This window comes from Sarcophilus harrisii, chromosome 1 (genome assembly GCF_902635505.1).
Source record: "Sarcophilus harrisii chromosome 1, mSarHar1.11, whole genome shotgun sequence".
In the NCBI taxonomy this organism is placed as follows: Eukaryota; Metazoa; Chordata; class Mammalia; order Dasyuromorphia; family Dasyuridae; genus Sarcophilus; species Sarcophilus harrisii.
In genome coordinates, this window is record NC_045426.1 from 693,868,298 (window position 1) to 693,880,583 (window position 12,286).

At 37.6% G+C, this 12,286-nt stretch overlaps 1 protein-coding gene across 4 annotated transcripts in view; it reads right to left on the minus strand.

Annotated features, from left to right (window-relative positions):
• The window catches only part of MED13L (mediator complex subunit 13L), a 333,757-nt gene that overhangs the window by 56,402 nt on the left and 265,069 nt on the right, over nucleotides 1–12,286 (minus strand). For all 4 annotated transcript variants that reach the window (XM_031948656.1, XM_031948657.1, XM_031948655.1 and 1 more), the window contains 4 exons: nucleotides 8,672–8,866; nucleotides 8,117–8,305; nucleotides 4,153–4,315; nucleotides 1,490–1,603 (listed from right to left, as the gene is read on the minus strand). In XM_031948656.1, coding sequence (XP_031804516.1) covers nucleotides 1,490–1,603; nucleotides 4,153–4,315; nucleotides 8,117–8,305; nucleotides 8,672–8,866 — 661 coding nt within the window. The remainder of the gene's footprint in view (nucleotides 1–1,489; nucleotides 1,604–4,152; nucleotides 4,316–8,116; nucleotides 8,306–8,671; nucleotides 8,867–12,286) is intronic.

Consider the following 12,286-nt stretch of genomic DNA (forward strand, 5'->3'; position numbering starts at 1 on the left):
GATGGTGAGGATGAATTACTTTTTCTTTGTTCTGAGGGAGGGCTCCATTGTTGGAGGGTAGAAAAAAGAATACAGAAATTAATGTAATGAAAAAGATAAAAATCATTAAGAGATATTAAGAAGAAAAATTCAACAGGTCTTGGTTTCTTTAAAAGATTTTGGATAGAAATTTTACAATAAGCTTTTTAAACTGGAGACTTGACAGAGTTTGAAAAGACTTTCTTTGGGTTGCCAAGTTCAATAATCCTGCCACACTGAGAAATGGTCTTTGTTTAAGAGACCACTGTGTTTTAATGTTTCAGTCTAACTAGATATGGCACTTAGCGGTTACAACATGCCATGTTATCTAAAGATGTCAATGAGAGTTTCCAACAACAAAAACAATCATTTGACTAATGATTGCAATTCATTTTAACATTTTACAAAGGTAAGAGGGAACTTTCAAAGGACTCTAGTCAACTCTGAGATAACCTTCTTGGGAAATAGTGGAGAGCCCATGTGGAAGCTTTCTTTTTGCTCAGTGACATTCCTCCAACACTAATGAACACCAAATACAATGATATTTGCAGAGCACAGCTCCCATTGACCAAACCCCCCTACCAGAGAGAGGAGATGGATAGGATTGAGGTTATCATTCTCATTGTTCACATGGAGAAAACTTCACCCAGAAAGGTGCTAATGACAGTGAATGACATACCAGGGCTATAAACATAAGGAGTATCAGAACTTAGACATACCTTATGACATAAACACAACCTCATTTCAGTTGGAATAGAGAAGAAATACGTAAGAGTATGGGAAATGAAGCTGAATAAGCTGACAGGGAGTTATTTTCTAAGATTGTTTTTTGTTGGGAAGAGGCAAAGGAGAGGAGACAGACAGTGAGGGCTTACAGAAGTCGAGTCTTGTATCAAGAGGCCACGAAAAGGACCTAGGAAGGAGATTCCACAGAAATGGCTTTGAGCCTTCATTCTGATCTTCAGACACTATGTAGGCTTTTTAATTTCTCATTTGTAAAAGGGAATGATAATATCTACAGCTGTTGTGAGGACATCACTTCATCACCTCTAGCTGCCACATAAAGATGTGTTCCCATCTCTAGCAGAGACATCAGCTAAAAGACAGGGGCAGACATGCAGGGAAAGACCTGGATCTTAAAGTCATGGCTGTGAAAATGGAAATGGAAGAGATTGTAAAAGAAGGAATGGTATATGGTAACAAGAGATGTAAGGAAAGAAGTAAAGGCAATGGTGATTTTTCTAACACGGAAAAAAGGAAAAATTCAGTGACAAAAAAGGTCACACTCGAGGAGGGCAGTTGGTTAGAGGGAAATAGGACAAACTCTATTTTAGCCAATTGGGGTGAAGAGAGGGAAGGATACCCTGCAGCTAGCATTTCTGACATGTTCACATCTGACAGTTGCAAGGCAGGTCCATGGAACACCTGAAAACAGCTGCTCCTTCTGATCTCCAGCCTTTCCACCACTCACCTGGAACAGGAACAGCTGGCTCTTTGGGCAGGATCCACAAATCCCCAAGAAGGTGGAGGAGGAGACTCACTAGAGGCTTCTTCCTCTAAGTGTGGAGCAGAGACTTGACTCCTCCTACAGTGAAAAGCACCAAAGAAATGCATTAGTAAACACCAAATGGAAAGCCTTCCATGCATGAGACTATGCCCCTCTGGGACCTCCAAAACCATCCTGGAGACAGTAATCATGACCTTCAACCAATAGTCTGTTCTTGGTTACCAAAGCTGGGCTTGGTGGTCATGGGATGGCCAGGAGGTGAATGAATTCAGAGAGAGGCTCCAGCAAGGCTTCTCAAACAATCCCTTAAGGAGAAGATGTCCAAAAGACAGTCTGGCTGGGTAACTTCAGAGGTCATGTCAGCACCTTCTTACAACTTAAAGTTTCTGAGTTGCCAAAAGCCTTGAGGAGTAAGAGAGGATGTCAAAGGCAATACATGAATCCAGTCTTCCTGGCTTCACAGCTTTCCATACAAAGTGCAATGGAAAAAGCAGGCTCCTTCAAAGCATCTGTGCACATAACATTGTGTAAGGTGTTTTTAGTAGCACTCCAATAGGAACTGGCATTAGCATAAAAAGGTTCACTTCTGTTTTAAAACAACTTTTCAGTGACTCTTATGGCATGCAAAGGTACTGAAGACAAAGTGTTTTATAAAATCAGGTGTTAGTTGATGAAAATAACTAAAAATCTTCCTTTTTCAACAATCACAGTGAGTAATAAAAAAAGAAAAAGGTAGGGAAGGCTATGTCAGAACCATTTACTCCTTAGCACAAGCCTTAGAATCATGAGAGCCAAGTTCAAATCCTGCCCCTATTCTTTACCATCTCTGAAATCATGGCTGAGACAACTCAACTCTCAAAGTATCACTTTCATCACCAGTGAGAGAAGGGAGCAGTTATAGATAACTTCTGTGTTCCCTTACATCTCTGGACTCATGCTCATAAATTTACTGACTTTTTGCATAAGAAAACAATGGTACTTTGAACTTTATAATGTACTTTATTTCTCAAGCTCCTGCTAACAATTTAATGGCTTTCATAATGTCCCCCATCACAAAAGTACAGTAGTATTCACCATTTCCCTCGCTCCATGGATATATCACCTCTCTCATCCACAGTGTAAATACACATGAATTAGGTCAAATACATGGATTGTGGGTGAGAAAAAAATGGAAAAATAAAAATTATAAAGAGACAAATGTTTTAAAAAAGGAAAGAATAAAATGCTGACTAGAATGGTTTATAAATCAACTACAAGCAAACATACACATTCCAAGTATTTCATGCATATAAATAACAAGAAAATTCTAAAGATTATCTCTGAGTCATATCATTGAGATAAGAATATAACTTATAAAGTAGAGGTACATTATCAAAGAAAATCAAGCATAACAATTATTTGGAAAATTATATTTCATAAGACCAAAAATAATCAACTAGTAAAAATGCCTTAGGGCCACTTGTTTTAAAATGAAATTTAAGCTCATATTTGGTTGAAGATGACTTATTAATTCTATAATTATCACAAAGGGAATTCAATAGGCAAGGTTTTATCCATTATCACCTCTCTTACATCCTTCTCCAGTAGCAGCCCAACAAGCAGCAGGGCAGTTCACCATGGCACCAACTCAATGCTTTTGTTGAAAAGACTGGTTTTGTATCGATTTCAAAATTATTATTTTTTATCTTATCTAAAGCATATTTTGCTAATTACAAAACAAATATATTAAGAGTTGACAGAATTGCTTATAATTATATTCCTAAAGTTAAAACTTAGTAAGGAGTATTGCTTAAGAGACCAAATCAGAAAGGAAATTGAGCAACATTTGTTTCTACAATGCATTCGTTACGTTAGATCACTATGCACTGGATATAATTCTCTTTAGGAACCAGTGAAATTAAATGTCTACTTAGGGCCATTTTTTCTTATAAATCTACACTGAATCCAACATTCTAAACAACAAAGGAAAATCATTTTTGGGCAGAGAGGAAAGAGCATTTAGTTATCTCCCCACAGAGATAAATAAATCCCTTGAGTCAACAGGAGCAAAGCAGCTCTCCTTTGCATCTACAGAAAGCTTGTTCCTCATGGGACTAATTCCCTGGATCCAGTGCATGAACCCAGTCTTCCAGGCTTTGAGATCAGCTTTCTATACAAACTTCAATAGAAAAAACAAGCACTTTCAACATAAGAACAACTGCTATGTGTCAGACACTATGCTTCACAATGACCTGGGAATTATTTTTATTATCCCATTGTACAGAAGAGGAAACAAGCAAACAGGTCCAATGACTTGTCCTGGGTTACACAGTCCAAGGGTCTAACGGCACATCTGAACTAAGGTCTTCCTGATTTAAGGCTGGATATTTTATCCATGATGACAAACCTCCTGTCACTATCTCAAAGAAAGCCTTAGTGGATGTCTTTACTATATAAATTCTTCACTAAAGCAATTATCTCAGGATATAAGAAAGGATTTTTTCAAGAAACCATCCATAACCTAAAATATGATACAAATTAAGATCTGACTAAATATACCTGCTCATCATCTCTCCTGAAGGCAGAAAATTCAGAGCAGAAAGATAGGGAAACTTGATCTTGAACCTTGATTTTGACATAAAACTTACTTGAGTTGCGTTCTGTTGAGGATGCATTCCTTCCAGACTCTGTGGACCATGTGACTGTGGAGTTTTGGAGGAATCTCCCCCGATCTCTTTGGACTGTGCATAGTAGCCATTCCCTCCTGGGCAGCTAAGTGACCAATGGCACTCGGAGGACCTCCACTTTCACCTGAGGAAAAACAGAAGCACTCTGCAGGTGCCCAATGGCACAGGGAACATCTCCTGCCATGGCCTTCCAATGAAGAGCCAAGAGCATGGGGTGAGGCATTCCTCCTATATGTCACCCTGTCCAAAGAAAACACTCCTGACTATATCTTTGAGCCCAGTCTGTGTCAGCTGCTGTGGAAGTTTTGCTGGCCCTCCCTTCAGTTAAATGGTGCCCTAATCACACAAAATACATGGGTTTAAAAGTCATTAGGGGCAGCCTCATTCCAAAGAGACTAACAAGGAAGAAGGGGCTTCTAGGTTCCAATACTAAAACAATGAGAGAGTGGCTCCTGGCAGCTTGACCTCACAACATTCCCATCATGTTCAACTGTTGAAACAAATATTTTATATTTAACTGAATTACTTCTGATAAAATTCAATTGTTTTTATTAAAAAAAAAAAAAGGGAAAAAAAAGCTAGCTGGAAGGTTATTGTTTAATATGGAAGTCACTGTAATCATTGATAACACCAACAGATACTGGCCCCCGGTCACCAGAAGTCTCTGTCTGGATTGGAATGACATCTCTATAGGGGTAAACCCTTATCAGCCACCATCAGAATCTCAACTACAGTCCTCCTTACACAAAGGGCAAGACTGGTTTTCTTAAACCCTAATGTAGAAGACTACTTTCAAATACAGGAAGGAACAGTAGAGGGAGTTGACCTTAATGTAACGCAAGAATGGCCTCAAACAGTAGACAGTCCTCTGATTGGGAGATTGCCCAAGGTCATGTTTTAAGCACATTGTGCTAATGTGTCAGGATTTGAACCCTGGATGAGACTGTTACCACATCAGACCAAAACAAAGGACATATATTTTCTGTGCTGGCATGGGAGGTCCACGTGATCCATAACTTCAGCGAGTATGGGGGTGAAACTCAACCAGTCGATCTCATCCCAGACAACTAATAAAATTCAAATAATCATGATAATTTGAGTCAGTATTAATCTAGCCTATTTGATATGAAAAACATAACACTGATTATTCATTTAGTGGATTTGCAAAAGAAAATTATGCATTTAATTAAAATGAATTTGCCCTTCAGTTTACAGCACAAATTCAATGTGTTTTAATGTTACAAATACTTCTTAAAGGTGTTCTTCCTCTGTCACATGAATGTGTTTGGCAAAATATAACACAAATATTACTGTCAAGTGGATCATCTCTGTGGATTTCTTCAAGGATTCCTCTCTTCCTCCTCCCAAGTGCATGTGTGTGTATGTATGTATATATGTGTATGTATGTGTGTGTGTGCGTGCATGCGTTTATATTCACACACATAAACACATAATTATACATATGTTTACATATCAATCTAAATATAGTTATATTTTATCAAATGTATATAGATAAACAAATAAAACATATATAGTTAATGCCTATAAAAGCTTATCCATTTTATCTCATAAAGCCACACAGTGTTATAAATGATTGCTACAAGTCATTTCTGTGTCTGATATCACATTAGATGTTGAAAGACCTGCAGAAAAAGAATATGGCAGATGATACAATCTGGCACCCCAAGGTACTAACATTCTGCTGGGGAGACTAGATGAAACCAATGGAAAATAAAAAGAATTGGTTGACAAAATGAACATTGGGAATGTCCAAGCAGGGCTTGTGAGTGACTCTTGAGGCAGTTGGAGAGGATTCCTAAATTGCAAAAATGACCACCAAAATTAAACATTAATAAAATTCAGGCTGACTTTTCTAAAATTAATGTGTGGATTATCCCTTTCTTGTCAAAGAGGTTTTTTTCCTCTCTTTACATTTCTTTTGTCCAGATATAACAGAAGTCACACAAAAGAATGGAATCCTTATCCACCTTAGAGGTCAGGGTGTTTATAAACCTCCAACCAAAACAAACAGCCCCCTGGAACAGAACCCTGCTTGTCAGCTAAACACTCTATCAAAGCCATTAGAAGTCCAATGAACCCAATTATCTCTGGTTCTGTGACCTGAAATATTGATTTTCAGTTAGAAGTGAAGGAGAGGAATAAGGTGTCTGAGTGTGATGAGTTTAAAGGCTATATTTAGTGACCTAAATAGGGGTCCCATATACACATTAATAATTTGTGTGATTTTACATTACTATGAATATATTAATTTTTGCAATTAGATATCATTTTTGACCTTTGGTTAATCTTTATTTTAGTTAAGATTGGTACTCACATTTTTTTTCCCCTTTGACAATGTGCAAACTTTGTACTAAATAAAGTACTTTAATTCTGGTCACTGTGCCATTAAAAAAAAAAAAAAAATGAATTTTTGTAAAATTTGCTTTTTCCATTAAGATTACTGCATTTATCTGAATGTTTTAATTTTATGGATAAGTCAATAGTTACACTTAGTGGTTCATAGCTAAAGTTCTACTTGAAGAACAATATAAACTCACTGAATTTCATGTAAGGCTTTATGCCATTAATTAGAACAAATAATTCATGACTAATTAGGCCAAACCAATTGGCCCACTCATGCAAAATTCACAGGGTATACATATTCTGTTCCAACATACCTGTTACTACTTACCTAAAGGTATGAAAAAAAAAAAAAAAACAGGTAATACTGGAAGATGTGATTGTTAATGAGATAATGAATCTCAATTATTTCAAAAGAAATGAAAACAAAACAAAACAAAAAAAAAGTAACATTTTTTCGTCCCCTAAGAATTCATGCTCGTGTCCAAAATTAGAGTCTTTTAGGAAATTCCAGCTCAGCTATTAAATCGTATTTCATAGTGATTTGTTATTATAAATATGATTTTAATGCTCAGCAAAAGACCAAGACTTCTGGTGAGAAATAAGTGCTTCTTTAACCTTGTTGACCAAATTCTTTTCTCTTGTGAAAATGACTATAGCATGACAAACCAAGAGTTACAAGGATAATTTGTTGGCTAACCCAAGAGCAAAAGTATCCTTAATTGAAATGATTTCCAAGCTTATTATCATTTAAAAAAGAAAAACTTTCTCCAATTCTATAAACACTGTGAAATCTCTAGGCTCCCCAATTCCTACACTAGAGTTTTTGCCAGCATTGATGTTCACTAACAATGCAGTCAATTGGGAATATTGACAAGGCTTCCTTCTTTCCATACCCCAGCTGCCTGTCAACTCTAATGACTTTAGAAAGGCAGAATTTCCTAAGGCACAGAATTCTAGCTAGGAATAAAGTCGACAGCTTTTAATTCTCAGTTCTTTCCCTGACTGCAATAACTTGGGCAAAGGCTCTGACCTCTGTAGACTTTAGCTTTTATTGTCTATAAAAAGGGAAGCCTGCTCTATGCAGCCTGGCATTTAGACAAAACTTGTGATATGCCAATGATTGTGTAAAACTTTATCAGTTACGTTGTGGAAAATACAGAAGGCAAAGCAAATGAACTTAAGACCAATCTATCCTAACATTTATTTCTTCGAGTTTACAGACACTTGTCCCATACCACGACAACATGATTCTACCAGTGGAGAATTTAAAAAATTGTAAATGTGGCAGCTTCTGGATTGATCTGAGAAATGATGATATACATCAGCCATGGAACTCATTACATTTTGGAAGCCGTTTGATTCAGTTAGCTCTACGGAGTTTGTAGTGGGTTTTTTGCTGTTGGTTTTGGTTTGGTGTTTCGTTTTGGTTTGGTTTTCTAGGCTGGTTCAAATCAGTTCTAACGAATAGCACAGGGTTACTTAACTCTGGGTTTTGTCTTCTTTTACCTGTGAAATGATCCTGCAGGTCTCCTTCTAACTAAAATGTTAGGATTCTACATACCTATGATTGCTTGTTCTGGAGAGGTGGGTGGGGTGAGCGGCATTCCACAATGGCTAGGGTCTTTCATGCTTCCAACTCCATGCTGGCCAACAGCAATGTGACCTCCAGTGCTGACAACATTCTGAGACACTGGGATGTCATTTTGAGAGATCAAAACAAAGGCTGATGGATACACCATGCGAACACCGCCTATAATGAGTGACAGTAAATATAAAGTCAACACACCTTGGAAACAATCCACAAAACTACTCAGTTCCTAACGAAGATCCATGTTCAAAATGTGATGCCAATCAATTGTTACATTAAATTATATATTTTGTCCCTTCAACAGTGAGCAGGTGCTTAAATAAGTTGCCGGGGAGGATGATAATAGCATTTGGGATGCAGGGACTATCGGAGCTTCAGGCGAGAGAACTACTCAGCATGCTCCACTGTGCCTAGAGAGTCACCAAACAAGACAGGAAAGTAATGAAGGATATTTCTGGTGAATCTGAATTAGTATTTTTAAATTAAGTGAGGAGGAAAAAGTTCTTCAGGCAAAATATTTTCTCTTACCAACAATTACTTCAACCGCCACAGGGAAATCATCATCATATCCCAACTCCTCTTCCTCCTTCCGCTCCTCTTTCTTCTTCAGCACCATTGGATAGAAATACTGCCATTCCTCAATTAGCTTGCGGGTGGCTGGGTCCGACATCTTATATGCCTGGCCGGTCAGTGTCCCATTTAAGCCATAGGGGCTCACCAGCACTACAAACAGAGAGAAATGCCAGGCTATAGTGACCATATCACAACAATGCCTCCTTCCCAAGTACATCCCGGCATGTGTGGCAATTTTAACTGAAAGCACAGACTTTCTTATCAACACATTTACATATTTCATTATTTCTTTGAAAATGATAGCGACACAAAGCATTGCTCATCCTAATGTTCTCTTTTATTTATACCCTTCTAAACTCTTATCAATTTTTGGAGGTAGAAGAAACTAAGAGGTTCAAGTGATCATCTAGTTATTCCAGTTAGTCATCAAGTTGAATGTTTGATCCTTAATCATGTAAGATGATTTTTATTCAGCTATGTACTGAACTTGGACTTATTGGAGATGCTTTTCAAACTTGAGTTTGTGATTCTTTGACAAATTATACAACTTGTAGCAAAGTTTTACTGCCGGTTTTATATAAGCCTTCTGACAGAAGGAGACAAATAGATCTTCTCTCTTTATGCTGTAATAAGTTAAAATAGGGATTTGTAATATAATAAGAGGGTGTACCCCTAATGTCTTTCCTTTCTCCAGTTAAGCAAAAAGCAATTGTTAAATGCCTTATTGTAGTTCAGGAGTTAAACTAAATGCTGGTGATACAAAACTCTACTTACTTTCAAGGAACTCCCAATACAATAGGAGTGGGAAGCAGGACAGAGAGGTGATAGAACAGAAAATGTACATATAAGTTAGTATATTGTACATGATCTTAGAGGGAAGTCAGTAACAGCTATAAGGACTAGGAAAGGCTTCCTGTAGACATTATAAGTTGAGCTGAAGCTCAATCTCATCATAGCACAGAGCCAGTCGCCCAACAGAATCTGGCCTGGCAGATTCTTACAAGATGGAAAGACTTTCATGGTCTGGCAGTAGATTGTGTGTATGTAACTCAAGCATCATCAGAGCTAAGGGCAGAGCAATTCGTCATCAGGATACATGCAAAGCAAACTTTTGGCCAGAACTCACTAATGCCAGACACTAAAGTCATAGGAGGGCTAATAATGCTATTGGCAGAGGGAGTATTCCCAGGGCCAAGATCCAGATGTTGAAAATGCACGAAATCGGCAATGCAGTTGTGTTTAAAACTAAAAGTGTGAGAGTTATCTCTCAGGTTCCTGAGATTCCTAAATAACATACTTCTAATAAATGAAATCTATACAGCAAATAAGCAGTAGGATATGAATATATGATAAAGTATGAATTGCCAATCTGACATCATAATACACAACTGTGGTTTTAATACAAATATTTATGACTACAAAATACTTATATTTAAAATGCCATTTTTAATTCTTTAAAGTCCATGCCAATTTCTTCTAGAATTTAACTTGGAAGTCTTTAAAAAAAAAAAAAAAAAAGGAAACAAAAATTTGCATATCCCCACAATCAATCAAAATTTTTTGGCTTCCAGATAGATATTTAACATTTCTTAATAAAAACTTCCATTAATAAAAGCTACTTTTTGTTTTGTCTGATTCTGTCCAAGAATCCTAAAGGTAGAATGGATTCCTTCCTGCCCATCCTTCCCCTTTGCTGCCTCTCAGAGATGGGGTCACACCTACAGCAGCTTTTTCTCCTGCCACTCAAGGGACAATGACATTCGAAAGGAGCAGCAGGGTAATATCCCTACATTGTTGGGCTGAAAGACCAGGGAGGGTTTTAAAGCCACAATTTTCTGTAACTATTGACAGGGCAATCCCTGCCCTAATGATGTACTTCCTCCACAGCAATTGTGGTGAATTATCAAGATATCCAACACTGAATATTTCTGTGGTTTATGATATAAGTGACAAAACAGCGAGATTATACATGGGTATTCCACAGAGATTCCACACAAGGAACATTATTTTGAAGACTATTTTTCTGCCATGGGCCGTCCTAAACTGATATATTTCATCTATTTGTCACTTTTCTTTTTTTTTTTAAACAGGTAAAGAATATATGTGACCACAATAGTATTTAGTGCTCTTATTCAATGAAATACATTGGAATTAATACAATGAAATTAAAATAACTATCAATTCATAGCACTGTTATGAAAAACAGGGGAGCATGGTGGACAGCCCTGTCTTTGGGGTCCAAGACACTGGGGATAAGGATGGAGAGGGTGTGCATGTAAGAGTTTAAGGTGGAATGTGTGGCTGAGAAGTCCTTACTCTTTACTAAAAGGGTAAATTATGTGAAAATTGCAGACCTAAGTTGGCAGAACAAATTTCCTCACCGGAAATCCCTACACCAATTAAATTATTGGTCTAAACCAATAATATTCCTATATGATATTTATTATGTTATCTAATATTTCCAGGGTTTTCAATTTTCTTGTAACTGATCTACAACATAAATCAAAATCCCAAGGTGATGGTGCATGCAGCACGCTCTTATAAGGAAACTTAATTTGGCAATACTGGTTGGCTAACGTGGAGATCCCTCAAAATAATATTTTGTAATAAAGTACTTAATCATCTTCAAATTTTTAGGAGATATGCACAACTGCCTGTCAGGAATTTGAGAATTGAGAGCTAGAAAAAAATCTTTGAGGACATGTGAAAAAACTGAGGGACAAGATCACATAGATAGTAATGCCCAGGAACTGAATTCAACTTCAAGTTCTTTGAGGGTATCCAATAGTCTACCTGACTGCCTTTAGAAGTATTCCTTGGAAGTGTAAGAATAACAACTAGCCTTTATATTCGACTTTAAGGTTTTCAAAGCTATTTTGAACTATTATCTCCCTGAACCTGCACAACACAGGACATCAGTACTACTGTTCTATTCCTTTTACAGAAGAACTAAGGAAAACTTAAGTTAGCCGATTTGCTCGGGGTCACATAAGCAGAGCGATGCTGAATTTGACCTCAGAACCAGTGTTATATTCAGCATGCCACCACTGAGGTCTCAGTTTTCAATCTTTTCGCTCTACCACCCTGTTTTATAGAGAGGAATCCTGCACTGAGTGAAAAGTGCCACTCAGTGACTTCTAAGGCCTGCTACAGCTCCATGACTTCATGCTTTCATGGCAGGTACTTTCTGAGGCTGTCCAGAGGAAGGGACAGAGACACAAGGAGCCAGAGCCTATATCCCTATACTACCAAGGATTCATGGGAATGGGCATCCAGAATCTTGGATGCCCATTGGCAGGAGGCTGCTGGGATAGAACTGACCAGTCCCTTACAGCAAACACAAGAAGAATGCTGCAACCAGAGGAACTGAGCCTTAGTTCCAGTTCTGCCTCTTATTCTTTTGTGACCTTGGACAAGTATCTCAATTAACTCATCTGGAATGTGGACCAGTTGGAATAGATAACATCAATATACCTTCTAACTCAAGATCCATTGTTCTACAATCTAGCCAAGTTTTGTTTTGATAATGATACTAATCAGGCTAGCTCCCTGTGAAAATGTTCTGTATTT